General features: G+C 41.7%; 1 protein-coding gene and 1 pseudogene across 7 annotated transcripts in view; one reads left to right on the forward strand and one right to left on the reverse strand.

Moving 5' to 3' along the window:
* Nucleotides 1–81: 81 nt before the first annotated feature.
* The window catches only part of adgrl2b.1 (adhesion G protein-coupled receptor L2b, tandem duplicate 1), an 85,978-nt gene continuing 64,952 nt past the window's right edge, over nt 82–21,107 (reverse strand). For 5 of the 7 annotated variants that reach the window (XM_085929721.1, XM_085929720.1, XM_085929723.1 and 2 more), the window contains one exon: nt 17,657–20,190. In XM_085929721.1, coding sequence (XP_085785847.1) covers nt 19,370–20,190 — 821 coding nt within the window. In that variant the 3' untranslated portion in view covers nt 17,657–19,369. Of the gene's footprint in view, nt 671–6,967; nt 7,025–16,332; nt 16,358–16,582; nt 16,619–17,656; nt 20,191–21,107 lie in introns of those variants that run through there. The other 2 variants (XR_015068168.1, XR_015068169.1) reach the window with 2 other exon arrangements.
* Nucleotides 352–11,243, forward strand: LOC147046109 (uncharacterized; annotated as a pseudogene).

Below are 21,107 nucleotides of genomic sequence, written 5' to 3' on the forward strand. Positions count from 1 at the left end.
TCGCAAAATTTGTTCTTTTTCTGTGAACCACCCTGACATTGTCACTGGCAGTTAAATAATGTGACGTGCTTCTCTCATTTTTATACTTTATTTAACAAGTGTAAGCTTATTTGTTGTGTCCTATAAATTCTCAGAATTGCATGCACAGGTTCTACTTTCGTCCTACTTATAAACTAGTAATGTGTAGTTATTTTTATTCACCGTCAGCTTGTCTTGTCATGTTATGTCCATAAAATATGCATGCTAGACAGTGGATTGGAATAAATTACACAAAGTCAATGTCAGAGATGTTTCTGGACTAATGTCACAAAAGATATATTTAAAACTCCAACTACATGCGTATGCCCCTCCATGGGCCAGGTGATCAATTTTTTAGCACGTCTACAAAAAGATGCTGAGGCGTTTGCTTTGTTCAGTGTGCGAGAAGAGTTGACACTTGTGGCAAAACAACTCCTGGCTGTTCACAATGCCCTGAGCATCCGGCAGTTCCTGGCCGACAGGAGCATCACCATACCAGAGCAACTTTCCTTCTCCCTCAACCCTGCTCCGTCTGATTTTTCCGTCTTCCAAAACCTCAAGGGGGTCATCGAGGGGACCGGTTGTGAAGTCGTGGGCGACGGAACTGCAGCGGATCCCGGAAGACTCTTTCCTGGTGTGCATGAAGGCATGGCTGAGAAGACAGGTAAAGTGCGTTATACTCCAGAGGAAGAACTTTGAGTTTGTAGTTTGGATTTGAAATATATTTTTTATTACATCACTCATGGAACTTTTCAGATCGACTTACAAAAATAATCTGTTTTCACTCTTTTATCTCCCAGTTTCAGGTTCCTTTCTATTTACTTTGCCGGCAAACAACATGTCATTTTCATCCCAGCTGACCAGCTGCTCTCCATATTTGCTTCTTTTCTATCTTCCTCGCCGGGCTGTGCTTCAAAGAGAATGATTTACTTTCCTTCAGATGAATGAATGAATGAATAAGCGAGAAGCCATCTTGGCACACTGTCACATTCTCTGCCCATTATTTCCTGAATTGACACATTGCTTTGAGCAACGTCATTGATGATAATGACTTTGCCACCCTCAAACGACACCCTTTTTTTACAATGACACTCGATACACCAGACGCGAAATTCAATCGATATATGTCTGGAATAAAACCAGTGTAAAGATCTTTCCAGCCGGTCATAACGTAGAACTCTATCGCACGAGGAGCACGATTTTCCTTCAACGACAATAAATCCGCAGATACATTCCGACACTCGCTTGGATGACTGCTGTGTTTACACGTGATTTATATTATGTACATGACAGGATTAAACAATGAGCACTTTTTTTTTTTGCTGCAAGGCCAACTCTGGCACATCGGCTTCCAAACCTTTCAATTACGCAAACAAATGCGTGATTAAAAATACTGCACGGGGTACTAAAGCCAGCTGTTTTGAGGCCTATCTGACACAGCTGTATACATGTGTCTCTGTTCGCGATGAATCAAACGTCCCATTGTGCTCATCTGGAGTGAATTAGCGGCGAGGGAAGGTGGGAAGGAGTGAGCTTTGATATACAGAGAAGGAAATGGGTAATGTCCTGAAACCGCATGCAACATCCTAATAGTAGCTGCTGACTGATGTCAGGAGACAAAGCAGACAGATGATGTGTGAGTGTAAATGAGAAAACTGTCTTATTGCTCATTTGTATTTAGCATTCATTTAGGATTAAGTAACACCAGGGGGCGGTATAATACAATCATGAAGACACAAATAAAGAAGAGTTTTACAACTACTGTGTAACTTTGGATAAGATTTTTTTTTGGACAAATGTACTTCTAACACTCGCTTGCATCATTTCATGCTTGTTGAGTGGGCAAGCACTTCAGAGAGCCAAGCCATTAAAAAAAAGACATTTTCCATAACAAGGCCCAGTTACCAGCTCGTTCCTTTTGTCTAGCCCAACTTGTTTAAGGTCTTAAGTGGTACTAGATCATATTCGTGAGTATGCTTTGTTTGCTCACTATCAAGTACATCGCTCCACCGATTTGCCGAGCGTTCCGTCACGTATTCATGAGGATGTGCTCACACTGTGATGTTAGCGGCTAATGTAGGCTAGCTGCACAATATGCCCTTTGAAGTTAGCAAACATCTTCAGCACATAACAAGCCCCCCACCCTCCTCCTTCCCATCTACACTGCTTCATTGTTTGACCGCCTCGGTCGGGTCGTGCACGCATGAGAAAGTCCAAGTCCAGCAAATTATAGCGAGGAAGCCGTCCGGGAGTAGTATATTCCAAGGATTTCATTTATTCTCAAATGTTTTTTAAGCGATGCGTGCTTTATCCGCAGATAAGGTGATTCACATTTGAGCGATGAAACTATCCGGCCAAGCGATCCAGACGTCCCCGGCCTGGTATCATTTCTCACTTCTTATGGGAAAAAGATGACAGAGATTATATGAGGATGACACCGCCGCGCAACATGGCCGCCCGAGCCAGATCAAAGCGGAGACAATCAAAGCCAGAGCGAAAGCTACAGCAGTAAGCTCTTTTAAACGGCCGCCTCGAGCTCGGGGGCGCTCGGGTTCGCCTCCGCTCCTTTCCATCTATCCGCCGCCCTGGACAGTCAGCAAACTGACATAAATCCTTCAAAGTGAACGCAAACAGCTCCGCCTGTGACCCATGAGAATATTAAAACCTGCACTATGCCTGTGTGTGTGTGTGTGTGTGTGTTTGTGTGTGTGTGTCCATGCAAGGCTAAGGCTGATAAGACGCGACACTGGTCACAATAGTTTAGAAAGCCACGTTGAGACCAACGACACAGTTGTGACAATGAAAAGCCTGGCACGGTCTGAGACTTCCAAACGAGGCCTGGAAGTTGAAAAAAATAGCAGTCAACAATGCATCGTGACTTGGTGAACTTTGAACTCGTGTGTTTGCGACTTGATGAATGTATTTTTTCATTCTTGTGGACAATTGCTGCACTAGGATGGAAATGGACACGAGACAGCTCATTCATCACTTTTTCTCTCGCTGCCACTTGGAGTAATGCTCAAGTCTTTGAGTTTGTCTTTAGATGGATTTTCAATAAAACAATCAAGATGTCAAACTTGATGCAGTCATCAAAATGGGCTCACTTTGTCCAAACACTTTGGAGCACATGGAAAGGAAAGTTGTTCCCATTAAAAATGGCTTCATTTCCATATGTCTTGATTGTCTTATTGCAATATCTATTGTGGTGCCACATAAAGGAAAATTATTCAAAACTCCCAAAACCTTCCGGCATCAAAGTGCACAATGTGCAAAAATTTGGATTGTTTTGTCATTTCAGACTTTCTGTACCTGCACCTGATTAAAAACTAACAATAGACAGATCAAAACAAACCCAACTCATGAAGGAAAGAGAATCTTATTCAAGTACCAAGAGTTCCTTCAAGGTTAAAACCAGAAATACCTTTTTTTTTTCCATATTTAGATTTGAGCCACCCAGAAAACACATTTGGCATAATGACCACACCATAAATCTGAAATGAATAATTTAAACCAACAAAAGTTTCACTTCCTGCAAGTTGGCGATGGGGGGTAGGAAGCAAGAAAACAACCTCCCGCCCGAGGTGTTTTGCTTTTGCCTCGGGGACAGAGGCCACAGGTAGACAAGACCTCTCCCAGGGATAACCTGACTTCAGACAGAATTGCATCACATGGACCCGCCGGCGCCATCAATCACCAGCAACAGAATCACCAAGCCTCATATCAAATATGCCGACTTCCTTTGGTGTCTTGATAATATGTGCAAGAGTGATGTCGATGGATATTCTCATTTCCACGCTGTTTGCGAAAGATTTCCGTTTTTTAAGGATTTATTTGGTCATGTCCTTGAACACGTCTAGCCAAAGGTGATAAAACATGGCTGCAAGTCGCAGCGCCGCCACCGAGTACATATTAATAAAAGATTTTTGAAATCAAGTATTTATTTCCTCTGTCCAGTGTCCACACAGGCTGTCTAGTGCATGCCAAAGCAGTAGGTGGCACCAAAACCCCTCACTGAAAGATCATTTTAGCCAATCAGAAGCCTGAAAAGAATCTTTACCATAAAAAGCACAAATTAATGTCAAATAATGTTTACCCTGAAGTCTACAAAGGAAGTCAGACAAAATCTTTGCATGTTTAAATGACCAATTTTGTTCAAGTGGAATTCTGAATTCTCAATAGTTTGCCTACTTCAACAGTATAATGCAGCAGCTAATGGTGCAACGTCAAATTCATTCATGTCATCCCTATTCTGACTAATCTGGATCCAATGTCGACTCATTTATTTATTTTTCAGTTTTTAAGGTCTTTAAGGTTTATAGAACTTTGGATGTGCTTTTAATTTTTCTTTAAAAACAACTGCCAAAAAAAGCAGAGCGTCTGTTTCACTCAAGACACTCAAATCATAAAATAAGCATCTAAGTTTATTTTGTGAAGGTTACATCTTGTCAGATGACTGTTTTTAATCTCCATTGTGAGTTTTGAATAAGATTTTCAGACATTTCTTTGTGCCTTGCCCCCTCATTTGTCTGAGTGCATGACAAACGACCCGGCTGGCATCGACAAGACAGCCTGCGGTCAACCAAGTGAATAAAAACGCCTCAGCTCCAAATATTTATCCAGCGCAGACGCTTACGTGCCTTTTAACGTGATGCAATTGCAACCGAATTGCCGTTACTGCACTTTTCAACGATGTGGGAGATTACCAGTTAGCGTGTTTCCGCTTTGCCTCCATCCTTAATTTTGGACCAAAATACGAGTGCCATTTATTTTTATTCTCCCCATAGCTGAGCTTCCTGTGTCTCCCGCCATCGCAATTAAGGCCAAGAAGGATCAGAGCGGAGTCGGATGAAAGGCTCATAAAGCCCCGCTGAATACAGAAGATGTATGCCAGGCACCGGTTCGCTTACACACTTCGTTCTTTGTTCCTGGCCAATCTCGTTGATGGGCTGCAGAAGCCACCACAGGAAGATATTTCAGGTATTAACAGAGCCTTTTTCCACTGACACCATGTGGTAAGCAAAGGCTTCAAAGCAATAATCTACTATGATTTTTTTTTTCTAAATATCATACAAAGCCCTCCAAGTCGTTACAAATGAACTATAAAGAACTATTTGAAAGTGAAAAAAGGAACTTCAGATTTCACTCTAGCCTGAACATGACCCAATGTAGCCCCAGAACTTAAAGCACACTGGGCTCACTTAAAAAAACAAAAAACTTTTCAACTTAATTCCTATTTATGTTGCTGATGTTCCATCATCTGATTCTGATCTTATTAAATTTCCAATCATTCCAAGTAAACACCACTTTCATCTCACTCCCAGCGCAGCCTCCCAACGCTCCCCCCCCCCCACCCAAAGAAAACTTCTCTCATATCATTTCCTGACTATGCAGCAAGTGAAAGGATTTCACACCATCTTGCAGTTTTGCTTCACAAAATACAACTTTTGCATTTTGACAGTTGATGTCAAGAGTGACGATCATGAAGCGCAAGACAAGAAACAGCCTCTGGCAGCACTTTTTTTGTCAACAAGCTCCAAGTTTTGCTTGCTGTCCTCGAGCAAGCCGTGTGGTGGTAGTCTTTGCACTCCACTCGTGATCTTTGCCCCCCCCCCACTCATTAAAATGAATGATGACATTTAATCCCACCGGCGACATGCAATGAAACTGCATTGATCTATAAATCCTCCGCTTCTTATGCATACATATCATTCTACAAAGAATGGAATATTTAATTTAATAAACCAAAACAACAATGGAATATTTCATTTCATAAATCAAAACAACAATATAGCATAGCACCTTCGTGTACGTTCTCTCCGAATGTTTCATCAGCCAAGGTCACTATGTGTTTTCCATGTTGTTGGAGGAGGCGCTATTCGTCTCATCTGTATTCTCCCCATTTGGCTTACGTCTGCGGGATCATGCAGATATGGGATTTTGCTGGGAGAATTCAAAGGCTAGCTATATCAGATACGCTCAGTAAAATATTATTTATGACTCTGCGGTCGGGGTAACTAACGCCTGCGCGAGCACTTAATGTTTTATTAAACAAAAAAAAAAAGGGGAATTGTCTGAAAGTAACCAAGCTCCATAATTTCAATGGACCCCCCTGATAAACCTTCACACATGTGTAACACATAATAAATCATTCCACAGGGAAAACACATAAGAAATGTTTTCCTTCTTTTTTGGATTGTATTCCGACTGCTTGTGTATGGATGTTGGCGTCATTTCCAGGAATTACAGTGTACTTTGCAAAAACATGATCCTTTTTATGGTTGAATGCTATTTGTGTGTGCGTATATGCTCTGGAGTAGCAATGGAGTGACTTGAATACGAGCCAAGCACGCCCACTAGATCTGCAATAACCAAATGGCAACAACAACATAAGATCAAGATTTAAGAGCGATACATGAGTCATGCAGTTTTTGATTGTACTGATCTGCAAATCAAATAGAGCAGACACCAACGAGATTTGAATAACTGCTGTTTGATCTTTGACGCCCTATGGGTTGGGGACATTATTAATCAAATCAATATTGACATTTCCTTTCAACTTGCAAACTTTAAATAAGAGCTCAAAAGGGATGATGGCTTCTTTTGAACTAGCTTTGAGACTCCTATTGTGCTCCGTGGGCTTCCTTTTTTTTTGAAAAAGTCAGTACAGCCACCATGTAAAATATGCACTCATGCATGCATCAAGTCATTACAATTCCCCGTGTTTATGGTTTAAAGTTATAAATATTTGAATAGGCAGCAGTAACACAAGTAACATGCAATTATATGGCTAATGCAAAAACGGCACAAGGGGCCCAGGCTGGGAATTTTTAGTGGCCTGCTTCGCATTGACTGCATTCCTTCTCCTGTCATTTCAATTCCACACGTATGTGAAGGCGGCACGAGGCAGCCAACTTCACTTAAGCGCACCGGACGTTTAACGGAGACGTACCTGAAGGTGACACAAAGTTGGCAGGGGCCGTGACACTTTCCAGGGAAGTTCCTCAACCTGCGGTAGGAGGGATGAATACAAGCAGTCATGTTGACACTTCATACATGTGTTGCCTGGCCTGCCAGACTTTGTTTAGGCCTCAGTTCGGCAGCTATTTGCGTCCACGAGGAACTCTGTAATTAACTCTCTAAAAAAATGACGTTGATGTACGGTGAAGTCGCTATAGCACATGTCCTTCACGGGTCTCAGGTTCCGAGTTCGAAACTTTGGGTTTCTGTGTGGCGTGTGCATGAAATACACTTTGTGTGTCAGTGTGTTTATGATGTTAAGCAAACACTCTAACAGTGACATTAAGGATTCATTCCATTAGCTTCTCGAGAGGCAGTTTCCTGATTGCTTTGTGATTTTATTACCAGTTTTATTTGCAGTTAATTTCATTTTATTTGTAATTTTATTAGTCCTTGGGTTCTTTGCAACTTTTAATTTGCTGTACTTGTTTTGTACAATGACCTTGACTTTTTAGAAACTTATTTAAATAAATACTTTCTTGTTAGGTGGTAACACCAAAAGGGGATTTTTGACTGCGAGAGGCAAAACAAGGTGACGATGTAACCTAATTTTTGGTTAGTGTCATATTTTTGAGTTTAGGTAACAGCAAAGAAGAACGTATGTTTTATATTTTTTGATTTGATAAATTCCTGATTGCGTATTATTATAACAATACAAATTCATGTTGTTATGCAATATGTTCTTCAGTTGAAGTTGAATGGTTTTATATATATTATATATTCATGATTATGATCATATTTCTATAGGACCATTGCTAAAACAATAGATCAATTGCTGGCCAAATACTTGTAGCTCACTTTTATTAGCGATCGGCAGTCATGCCTGGTTCTGGTTTTCCACATTTTTACTGGTATGGGGATCCACTTGTGCTGACTTAACAAGAAAAACATTTATTTAAAAAAATATACAAAAATAATAACCAATCTCTTGGCTTAGATTTGAGTCGAAACGGTTCAGCATCTGCAAACTGCTCTCTGGGACTGTTTGGCTCCATAAAATGTGAAGAAGTAACAAGAAAAGTATGTTTTGTCATTTCGGGGCGTAACAAAGTGAAATATTGCATAGTTTTGGAATGACTACTTTCCAACATCAACATATAATTCTCTCAAGCGTGAAAAACGGCGTATTAATTGGATGTAGAGGATGTCAAATAACACATTTAATGAGAAAACTGATAAGGGAAATGAATGCGGCCGAGTGAAACCATAATCCCGTGTTGGGACTGGTGGAACCCTAATTACTCATGAATTCAAAACAATTTGTCCCATAGGAAATAATGGAAAGTGAATTCATTCATTTTGAGGGCCCATCACTTTATAGCTTGACACTGACGGGGACACATAAGACAAGGGGCCCCTTTTCAATAAAAACTGGAAGTTTTAGAAAATGCACTATGACTAGCAAATATATACTTTACCAAAATTCATCTCCAGTACAAGATAAGCAGAATATTGAAAATAAGACAGAGCCCAAGCGGAGCAAAGTATTCAAACGAAGCACATAAGCTAACAGTTAGCCTAGCTTGTTGTATTTCTTCTTTCTTGACTTTCAAGACAAATTTTCCAAAGCTCAGTGGCAATGTGTGATATGAGCAAAGTCTTAACAGATAACAAGCTAACAGTTAGCCTAGCTTATTCTATTTCTTCTTTCTAGCCCAACTGACGGCAATCAACCACCACATTTAGTGCAACTTTCGAGACACATTTTCCAGACCTAACTGTAATTCGTACTTATTATTGGGTCTTTGGTAGACCCATTTCATGATGCTTCTACAAAGAGCCCAGATGTCGCCCTCCCGCTATTTTACGAAGCGAAAAACGCCAAGCTTCAGGGTGGCGGCCAGATATGAAGTCCATAGTGCGACATTAACATTTATGTGGCTCACATTTCCCTCCACCACCCGGCCGCAGTTTGTGCTCTCCCCAAACCCGGTGTCCTTTGAGTGATGCATCATCTCTTATTAGATGACCGTGGAAGTATGAAACATCTGGCCAGCGTAACACCTCGCCGCTCTCCGTCGGGAGTAAGGTCATCACGTTTGTTGCGAGAGGGACTGACAAAGTTATTTTTTATGGGCGGGGTGTTTTCCCAAACACATTTTTTAGGACGACAATCGGAGGCGTGATGAACGGATTTTTCATTTTCCCACGCCGTAGAGAAGATTGAGACCTTTGTGTTTACCCGGACCCCGTGTCAGTTACAGCTTAAAAAAGAGGGCCCATTCAAGACATATTGACTTTTTGACTGCGTCATTATGGAACAATTTGCAGAGCTCCGAACCAATTTGGAAACGCTTTATTAGCATCATGCGGATGCCCAAAACAATCATGGCTGACGCGGCCAATGCCACCCCCCACCCCACCCTCGTTCTTGTTGCTGTCAAATTATTTTCTTGACATGCGGTTTGTACTCCTGGCCTGAAATGTCTCCAATTTCTTCATGGAAAAGGATTGCAATAGGGGGGGGGGGTTGATTCGCTGACGTTATTTACACGACCATGGTTTCGCTGCCTCCCTCCTGGCTCGGCGAGTCGAGATTGTGGAATTTTTTTGGCATTGACCCACATCTGGATTTCTGCACTTTAAAGGTGCCCCACCCCCCTCCACAAGTCTCCACAAGCCAATATGTTTCCCAGGGTACCGTGGATACAAAGTCCGGGTGTCATCCGAAAAACTTCCTGCTACTCCGCTTAAAGTCGTTTCGTTTTTACAAATGAGCAGCATAACTTGTCCAGAGGGCATTGACGTGTCCTTGCTGTAGGTGGAAAAGTAAGCGGAGCGTTGGATCTGGTTTCCATCCCGGGTGCCCCACCTTGACTGGAATACAATGGATGGGGAGCAGGCCTAGAACTCTTTAACTCACTCTGCAGATTCCCCCCCCCTACAAAATTCCCTTGATGTTTGAGTAGCAAAAGCAGCTTTGAATGCCATCACAAGGCCATATACTTTGTAATGGGGGAATTGCACAATTGCGTTTACGGTCGGCAATGTGAAAACACACAGATGGATTTTTGGAAAGGGACTTTAATGACCTACTCACATTGCAAAAGAAAAAAATGGAGGTGGTGATTGTCATTCATATTTTAGATAGCAAAATCACATTCTTAAATCTGCTTATTTAAAAGTAGTAACCCAAATCGGGTCAATGCTAGTCAATACTGCCGAGTTGAAGTTACTAAAAAAATATCAGTATGTTTTATCAATATGCAAAATGATCAATTGGGTAAAAAAATATGAAATCGTCCAAACAGGAGAATGACACTGTTTCATATTTGCTAAGCTAATGCTAATGCTGTGCTTCTTTTTTCAGGCCCGAGTTAGTTGAATAAGAAATTCCAAGGAGTTATTTCTTTACATATGCTTTCTTTTCTCATTGATTGGCTGGTAGAGAGAGATCACACACTTCTCTCAAGTGATCAAGTCTTTCTCCTTGTCAGATTAAAGGCTGTTGTTTTGTCTTTTCTTTTAATTTGTCAGCCGCCCGTATATCGATTGGACAGGCGCCCGGGACGTGTCATCGCATCTATATTTGTCAATGTCGCTTGCAGTCTGTTATTGAAGGCCGAGCTTTCCATACATAATTAAAAGAAGCTGGGTTGAAAGGACCAATGCCTCAGTCACTTGTTCATCCATCAAAAACTTTGAACCGGGCTCTTCCACAGACGTGGCCGCCAATGATTTTCTCGTGGTAGCCACCGGACAAACAAAGGCACCCTTTTTCCATTAGCGCCTCATCCCTTTGTCTCATATTTGACTCGAGGGGGGCTTTAAGGCTTTAATTAAATTCCAATCCCCCGCCTCTCACTTCTCCACAGACTGCCCCCCCCCCCCCCCCCCCTTCGCCGTGTCTCTGTGGGAGCTTGCGAAGCCGGCTTTGCTGCCTGTTGTGGTTTCTATTTGAAAGAGTCCCGCTCGTCATGATAGAATTCGCACATGTGGCGCAGACGACACGAGCGAGAGTGTGTGGGCCTGAACATGCATTGGAGTGACACCCAACTGGTGTGAGGGGGTCCCACCTGACTTGAGGGACTTGTCCAAATCTGTCTTAAGGACCTTTTTTTTTTACGCAATCATCATTCCTCCTTTTCCGTGGCCACCCACTATCATGGCTTACATTGCTCGGATCAGATGCAACATTTGTCTGTCATGAAAGCGAGCTCGGCCAGTCTGAGTGGAAAGATGGGTTCTGCGTGGCTGATCCACACTGACAGTGATGGACAAGTCCAGAGAGGAAAGCTGATGGCCAAAGTTCCTCTCCTGTCTTGCCTGGACAACGTCAGAGAAGATGGATGTGGCGCTTGTCTGATGTTTGCGCTTGCTTTATATTGTGGGTCTCGAATAGAAAAGGCGATGGTGAAATTCGAAAACCTTTTTCCTCATTCGTTCAGCGTTTGTCCTTTTCCAGACAGACTGACAGCGGAAATGTGAGCAAGTGATGGACAACACACAGCAGGGCCATTTTTGTGCTGGATTGGAATTTGAAAAGTTAACTTTTTGTTTCGGAAGAATGATGAGCACTGAAAATTGAAATAATATAATAAATAAAAATACATTTGTGTTAGCTATACAGTTACATTTTGATACTGTTGTAGGTGTGGGGAAAAAATTATATAAAAAAAAAAATGCTAGTATATCTGTCTTAATAGTGTCAAAGATGTTGTTTTGTTAAAACGAAAAGAAAGGCCCGTGACGACTTAATAAACCACTTTTATCTTTTTTACCATCTTAGTACACATCCAAATGTCACCGCAGGATATAAAAAAAAAAAAGAAAAAAAATCAGCAAAACGTCTTGATTCCCCCGTCGTGTCTTTTCAAGGGTATCGTTTGTTTAATGCGCCGTTGAAAAAGGCTCCAGCTGGAAAAGTGAACAGGAGCCGTTTTTAACAAGCTCACAAAGCCCCCAAAGCCCAAATCCAGAGCTGACCAGCTCACGCACACAAAGAAACAGACACTCGACCCGCCATTACCAAACCCCGCGTGTCGGTCTGCAATTTTAATTGAATTTGTTTTAAAGGCCAAGCTCATCAGGCATTGATTTGTAGTGAGTAATCTTCTGACCACAGCTGTTCTAATCAGCATAATTCAAATTTGAAAGCGCTTCGCCTGCGATACGGCGGGTGAGACCTTCAGGGCGGCCATCGAAAACTAAGCTTTTCTGCGTTCGCTCATTTCCGCAGGGGGTGAAAAGGAATTCGTCCCACCTAGTATAATGCACAGTTCCTGTAGGGATGACAAATCACGGCACGGAAGCCATCGTCGACGTAAACAGTCCGCTTGAGCCTTTCGGATTCCGTAACGTGCATATCATGAGAATGAAATCTTTCTTGTCCTCGGACGTGATAGCGCATGCCATGCGTATCTCTGTCACACATGCTTCAAAGAAAACCTGTGCGTGAATTTGAATCCTCAAAGTGGACACGCTTTTACATATCAATTGCAAATAGGACTCTCAGCAGTCTGTTCTCACGAATATCTTCAAGGATTTTTCAACAAATTGAGTCTATTTTCCCAAAAAGTGCTGTTAGCTATTCTGCCCTTTTTTTTTTTGTTAGGCAGAAACCTCACAAAGCAAACAAATTAGAGGTAAAGTTTTCTCGCTTCAAGCTCTTTTGTCTCGCCTACATGTGACGTAAAGATAAAACAAACGTCAGATGTTATAGCACCAAAGACTCCAACCAAACCACACATTAGCTTGATAGCTTGAGGCTAACAAAATGAAAGGCACCATAGACACATTAACAAAAACAAAAAAAAAAAAGCTCATGACTGCTACTCCTCATAGCAGAAATTTCAAAACCATCTTAAAAAAGTATTTTGACAGAAACACTTCTGTAACAAGTACAAATTGTCTCTGTTTTGTGAAAACAATTAGCATAGCTGGGTCCTTATTTTGGACTGCTCAGCCCCCGCAACGGCGCAAACGCCCATTTCTATCTGCGCCTATGTGTCAAAAGAAAGAAACTCCAGTTTCCTGCAGTTAGACTGCACTTTGCACTAGACTTGTAACTGGACACGAAATTGCCCCCCTTGAGATTGAACTCTTTTGCTTCAACTCCTTCTACCTGTGTGTCACTACTGCTAGCATCAGGCTTAGACAGTAATATTTGGCACTAGCGTCTCAAATCTGTACAATATTCAGCAGAACTTCACTCAAGGTTTTAGTCGGTTACTCAAAACGCAATTTTAACACTGAGAAATTCTTTTTATGAATGAATGTGACTTTCTGAGGAGCAGCATATCATTTCAGATGCACTCTCGCAGTAAGTCGCAATGAAAGCAAAAGCAAAGTGGTCGCAATGGGAATAAACGCAGCTTTCCTGAAATCTTAATTTTTTTTTTTTTTTTCTTCAAGGCTGATCGCCTACAGAAGAACTTTCCATAAAATGATCACAGTTTTCTTGGGTCTCCTCCTGCAGTTACTTTTATTCCTCATTTCATGTAGGAAAGTTGGAACGACAGCTCTTTCTTGTCAAATTCCCATGTCTAATAAAAGTGAACAAATAATATGAAGTTTTTCCTTTCAATCAGGAACTTCTTGTCAGTCAAAGTAAAAAGACAAGTCTTACAGTATTTATTTCCCCAGGAAGTTTACAGCGGGATCATTCCAAAACAAAGGCCACAATGAAACATTTATTTTCGAGTTTGAGTCGCGTGTTTTCATTTTTTGATGCCAAATATTTGGGTGAAATCGAAGCCCTTGTTGATGCAGTCTGCCCTAAAAGCATCAGCAAGACGGCCCAAAAATAAGACGTGCCAGCTTGAGCACAAGTTTTTTTTTTCCTTGTATGTAACTTTTATTTTCAAAGCGGCGGCGCGGGGAAAACGTTTGCTCTGTGTGCGAGCGTGTCATTGATTCTCCACCTAATTATCTCCACATGTTACACTTCTCAATGCAAAAATGAGGCCGGCCCGGCGCCACTGGAGTGTGCTCGCTGCTAATATAGTGTAAGTACATTAGCTGTGAATTAAACTTTTAAATACAGCATCGATCAGGATCCAGCTGTGTAATGCTAACGCTGGGGAGTTGGCACGCTGACTACATTGTTGCATCTGCCCTTCCTTTATATTCAAATCAGCAAAAGGTAACGGATGTCTCAAAAAAATTATCCTGAGCCAATTTCTTGTGGTGTTTTCCTTCCTTTTGTTTTTTTGTCTAGTGCCATGGATACAACAAAGTCAACAAATACACTTGAAAATGATGCATTATTCAATGCTATCAAACACAGTTCTGTAATGAATGTTTTTTGACATAAACATCCGTGCAAATTGACATATCAAACGGCACTTTGAAGTGACAAGAGCAAGAAAATACAATGCTCATATTTAATTTCACAAATTGGAAGTGCTGCTTATACTTGACAGGGAGTCGTGTGGTGCAGTCAGATATTGCCTTTTTTTTTTTTTTTTCAATCCCTCTGCTGCATGTTAAAAAAATTACAATCATTACATCTGCTTCCAAATGGCCACAGACTGTGGGAACAATTGCTTAAATATCGGAAAATTCCTTCGCCCCCCCCACTGGAGCTTTTGGGCTAATGGCAGTCATATGTTGTGTCACAGGGTGGAAGGAGGGGAATGTGTTGCTATTATTTCAACAAAGACAACCCAACAAAAACACATCCAGCCTCAGTATGTGTTTACCGTATAATAGCGGAGACCGCTTTACCTCGTTTGGCAGCCTACTGGTATAATCAGACTCAAAGCGGAGGATGTGGGTGGGGGGGAGGCTATTACTCAATGGCCTCCCTTAAATGCGTGATGTCTCTTAAGAGATTTGCAGCATGAATCAATAAAACAAAAGACAAAGACAAAAATCTGAATATGATAAGCTAGAAAATGCTAACAAAACTTATCATGTAGCACTTAACTCACTGAATAATGTTATAAACATTGTGTGTGTGATTTTAATGTACAGCAAAATTCAGAACTGTTATCTCATTCAGACTTTCACCCCACTTGCAAATATTGACTGTACATTCATTCCATAAGCCCGATGCAAAGGGATACGCCCCAGGTATGAAAGATTATAGTGCTTGCAGGGCTGTTTTGACTCTTTGCCTGAGTTGCAAATTCGAACCAGAGCAGCCAAGTGGACCGCCAACTTCAGCGCAGTGTTGCACCGTGGGACGGCGGCGGCGAGCGAGCGTTGGAGACGCTTTATCTTGTTTGTGCAGAGGGAAATGTGGAGGAATGTAAGCTATACATCTACACGGGCCCCGAGGAAATAGAATAGCCTTTCTGCATTGTGCTTGTCCTAATGTAATTATGCGTAGGTCCTGCTGAGGTGAAAGGAAAGATTCCTATCCGGCAATATAATGTCTCCAAGAACGCCTCGTTTTTACTTGAATAATAATGTTAATATTATTTTTCCCAGCAAGACCTTGGTGAAGGAGGTCAAAAAGTAAACAAAAAAAAAGAGTTTGGGATACTATGGAATCTCTAAATTGAATATAATTCTTTCTGAGGAAGATACCCCTGCATTTTTTCCCAGAGGAATTAATGGCAAAAGAAAATCTTGAACATTCTTTACTGTCATATAATGCAAAAATAAATGAACCACTTCAAGATGACAATACTGAAAAAAAAAATTTAATCGACATTTTTTTGCTGCAAATATTTTTTCCGAGACACTTGAAATTAGGATAACTTGAAAGACAACCAGCTTTTTAGCACAATGAGGAAAGCATTTGTGATCATCTGTCTATATATATTATATTCTTCCATTATACAATTCAGTGTGCTTGAGGAGATAAGACGGAGCACAGGTGACTGAGTGATAATGAACCACTATATATGCATCATGCAAACACTTGATGAAAACGACATCACATCATACAAAGCCTTTTTTTGTGAGAGGTCACTATGTTTTAGAACAAGGCGTCTGTCTTTGTGCTTTTAATGTGATTTATAAGCGAATAAAAAGCTTTCGCAGGGAGGCAGAGAGCCACTGACGACTCGCACGTCTGCCTGCATCTTTGGCCTCTGCGCTGGTCTCTTAACTTCAAAACTCATAAAATACGCCAGCCGCAACATGTGCACATAGCAAGAGCTCCCGCTGAGCTCGTGTGTGGTCATTGGGAGCCGCAGCAGCCAAAAGATATGCTATCGTGCTAGCTGTAGGCCATTCCCTCACCGCTTACTGCCTGACTGATTAATAAGATTTTATTGGCTTGTTAATGTGTTTGAAAAGCAGTGAAAACAACTTAGAACTACTGTATCTTTATAAGGAAGCTAGCTAGTTAGCCAGATACAGTATTAGGTGCGGTACAAATACAACTAAATGAAATGTACTTACTACATCTGGGTCGATTTGTTGGTTCCTGCAAGAGGAGGAAAAAAAAAACCCCAATTACTTGTGACATAGTTTAATAAATCTGCGTTTTTTTAGCTGGCAAACTAAATAACTCAGCTCTCTTCTTAAATTTTGAAAGCTAGCAACAGCATATGCATCATTCTACTGTAAAATAATTTTTTTGCAAGACAAATCCGTAAGATGCAACTTTAAATATTAGTCTCTGTGACCAAAAACAAAAAAAAACACTTACCACCACTGTTGTTAGCTTGCAAGACTCTTTAATTCCCTGTAAAAAACAAGAGGGAAAAAATTACAGCATTTTAGCTATGAGCTATACTGCTACTAAGATAGACAGCTGTATTCTTACATATTTTATTTAGTTCTTGTGGAAAACTCTTTAAAATATATAAATAGACAATAAACTAAAACATTCTACAATTACCATAAATAATGAACACGAGCTAACAAGCTATAATGTAAAGAATGACTTATATAGATGCTAGCTAGCAAGCCGTTATTCACCTTCAATTACCTTTACTCCTTGTTTGGTGTACCTGTAGATAAATTATACATAATATAGTCCATCCCTGTTATGTGACTGAATATTGCTCAACAATAGAAAAATAGTATAATAAATTATTTTCAAAGACACCTACAGTCCACCTAGCATTCGGGTCATTTTTGCCAGCACTAAAGCAATTTTCTTGGCTGCTAATCAGATGTCTGTTACATTTTTCCCAGTTCATCCTGTGGGAAATTACTTCCAAGTTTCAGTTCATTGTTTAGGGCTCCCACAGTATCATTAGTATTTCGGACCACTCTTGGCGGCTCGCTTATCTTTTCCCAGGAAAAAAAATGGCTAACAATCGGCCGCCTAACTAGCTGCATAAAGCCGAATAAAGAGACCTAGTTAGCGAATGCCAATGAACACAGCTGAGCACTTAGCGCATAAAGAGACACTTATTTCCCTCCGGGGTTTGATGAGTAAAAACAAATGATTGTAGGATTTGTGTTGTACACAAACAAACAAATGATTCTGGAATGTTGCGCCGTGTCTGCTGCTGAATGGTTCATGAATCAAACCCCGTTACACAAATTGCCTCTGCTTGTACACATCTGGCCACTAAAGATAAGGTGATACAAATTTTGCTCAGGATGGACTTTATTTTGCATCAATCATGCATCTAAATGCCAAGGGGTCCTCCCCAGCGACGATGTAGGTCCAAATGTATGACCTAATACCAAGGGAATATTCCGGAGAATATTCTGGGAAATGTTTTTCTACTACGCCACAAACAGCAAAATGACCTCTGTAGGATCTTAGGGAGGCTGGTTGCACGAAATAAATCCAAATGTGGTTTCTTTTGGCACTTTACGAGACAGAAATGATTTGCAAAATAAGCATTGGGACATTTGTGAACAAGAAAAAAAATTCACATTTAATTGATTGATATCAAACAGGAGTTGAATTAAATATCAGCTGACAAAAGGCTCTTACAAAAGAAATAACATGAACCTAATCAGTGCCGCAATAACCTTTGAACATTTTTTTTTTCCAAACGAATAGTTCCATTAATAAATTAACAAGCGTTAAAGAAAAGTATCCACAAACAAAAAGTTTGGGTGACACATTTCTTTCAAAGTTGTCCATGAAAGCAAAAGCACTTCACAAGCAGAGACGTGAGCGTATGGATTCATCTCTCTCCCCAAATACTTTTTTTTTTCTTCTTTTAAAACATATTTGATCATACAACAGGTCAAGAGTGAGAGGCAATAAAAGCACATTTCTTGTTTTTATTAACCTTACATGAAGACTTCTATTAACATGAAAGAGGGGGTTAACTTATGAATGGTTGCCTTTTCTTTTCTTTTTTTTTTTTAACTACTTTTTAAAAACATTTTCCTATCTTTTACACGAGTGGTACAGCAAAATATAAATTCTTTAGCTGTTACTTTGACAACAGTTAATTGTGCAATAGAGAAAATATCGTAAGGCCTGAGTTTGAATTAGTGGGTTCATTATTTTACAATCGCAACTGTGGCGTTTGTCTCGAACAGTGGTTCTTAACCTTGTTGGAGATACCGAACCTCGCTAGTTTCGTATACGCATTCACCAAACCCCTCTTTAGCGAAAATAATCAAGACATAGATGTTTTTTTTTTTACTGGTGCACAAAATGAGCTTTGCATGTTCATCACCTTGTCCAAATAACAAAATCAACACAATGCATGGATTCAACAAATGACATACCTGCAAATCAGTGAGAGCAGGTCAGAAATGCGTTATCACGAATTTACACGATAAATCAGGTGTGTTCGGACCTCCTCAGTGGAGGCTCTGCCGAACCCCTGAGACCGACTCGCCGAACTCAGGTTAAGAACCACTGGTCTACAAAGAGCCTGTTTTTGGAAAGCCAACTACTCCTGAGTCACGACTCCTTGAACTGTGATGTGGAACGGAATGTAGCCAACCGAGAAATACCCTGACTGAGGAACAAGGAAGCATCCACAAATAAAAACAAACCAGATATCACATTTTGTATAAAACAGGTTCGCCAGACAAAGTTTCAGGTCAATGCAACAGATCTGGTCATGTATCTTCTTCGCGGTTGTCACATCACGATGGATCTTGCAACGTTTCTGTCTTGTAGGACCAGGTTATAGATCACGTGATGGAGCAGAACCTTGATGTGCGCGGTGTCCTGTGTCGGGATTATCGGCACACAGTAAGAGCAAACTTTTTTTTTTTTTTATGCGTGTGGTCTGAAACTGATAAAACAATCTTGCAAGATTTGCCAAATGGGTGTCCGTGCATCTCCATAGTCTGTCAGCGAGGTGTTCACAGTTCACGTTTAGGCCTCAGAAAAACCTCTCGAGTGTCAACGAGTTCCATGTGCAAACAAGAAAAATGTCAGCGACTCATTCCTTTACCCACTCTGACAACATCCCAGCTTCCCGGGGCGCTTGTGGAGTACGGAGCCGGACTCGGCGGCTCACCTGACATCAACTGATAAGACCTGCCCACTCGGGGTTTGAGCTCAGAGGCTGGTGATGATCTGCATCTGTCCGTCGCCGTCCCCCTCTTGGGCGGCGGGCAGCGGGGGGACGAAGCCGTCGCTGGGCGCTCGGTTTATGTGGTAGTAGGACAGCGGGGGCGCGTCGGCGAGCTCGGGCATGCTTTTATGGTACGCGTCCTCGCCGTCGCTCCGGGTGGAGGGGGAGAGCTCGTCCTCTTCCTCCTCCTCGGGCGGGTACGGTGAAGCGGAGGGCGAGTCCCTCAGGTTGGGCATGCTGGTGTAGAGCGAGTCTCTGTTGTTGTTGCTCGCGTCCTCACCTGGCGTGGAGGTTTCCACCTGGCCCTCCAGCTGCCTGGGAGCCTTCTGGGCATTGTAGAGCAGGGAGTGAGTCCTCTGGGGCAAGAGCGGGGCCTCGAGGGACTCCTTGTGGTGGGGGTGCAGGAGAAGCTCCAAGGGTGCGTGGCCTTCCCGTCCGATTCTTCTCTGCGGGGACGACGCCTCGACGTGATCCGCCTCGATGGCGTCGTCCTCGCTGCCGCTTCCGCATCGGTCCGCGGCCGCCCTGGTCTGCGGGGCCGGCGGCGGGGCCGCGTTCCGCTGGACGTCGCCGCGGCCTCTCGGGACGACGCGAGGCCGCAGGTTGTTGTGCACGATCTCGGATATGATCATCTTCTCAAAGGCCACGTCGTCCAGGTTGAGGCCCCCCATGTCGGGCGGGGGGGCGCGCACGCCAACGGCTTCATAGTTGTCCTCTCGCAGGGAGTAGCTGTTGTTGAAGTTGCCGTTGAGGGGGAGGGTGTCCATGGCGCTGATGTCCCTGCTGTTGCTCAGAGACTGCTGTCCTGCAACAAATGACAGGAGGGAACACGCAAGATGACATTTTCATAAATAGACCATGCCGATGGACTTGATACTGCTCAGGACACTTGCTGGCTTATTTTCATGATGACCCCGATAGCTCCAAAACAAGTTTCCACTATTGCCACGTCCACAAAATCAAGAGTATTTAAAAAAAAAAAAAACACTTAAAAATATCACATATACATACAGCATATTAGAAAAATATATCAAATACATTTAATAACACCTAATAAAAATGAAACTAATTGATTATATAATAATACTTAATTTGACATGTACAGATATTGATGTGCATAATTATTTAAGATGTGTTATTTGGCTTCTCATAAATATAGTCAGCAATTTAAATTATTAATATCATAAAAACATAAACATACAACAACAGAATCATAAAATATATCAGGAGGGGAAAAAAATACCCATGTATTTGTGGACATGAGCTAATAGTTGATCCCGAACAATATCTGTGTCATGACGAGAGATGGTAAGACGAGAAGAAACAAAAAAGCAGCGTTACGAGAACAACACAGCAACACACAAAGCAGCCACAGACACGAAAGAGAAAAAGCACAAGCCGGTTGAACATTAACAATGAATAAAACATTCCACCTCTTCCAAGAAGACAAAAAAAAAAAATGAGCGGTGTGGAACACAGATGGCCCGCCACCTCTGTGCACCCCCCCACAATAAACACACACACGTTACGACACACACGCAGGCACGGTTGCAATGACTCACTTCGCCACCACTCACATCAAGTGTGTCTGCTCAGGCTATCGGGCCTAAGCACAGCTGATGTGCAACCAAAAAAACAAATAAAAAAATAAACAAGTGGGGAAAACAAAAAAAACGCCGTTTTTTAAAATTGCAGCAGAAAGAGGAAAATTACTCAAATCAG

Source organism: Syngnathus leptorhynchus, chromosome 14 (genome assembly GCF_054491065.1).
Source record: "Syngnathus leptorhynchus isolate UIUO chromosome 14, UIUO_Slep, whole genome shotgun sequence".
NCBI lineage: Eukaryota > Metazoa > Chordata > Actinopteri > Syngnathiformes > Syngnathidae > Syngnathus > Syngnathus leptorhynchus.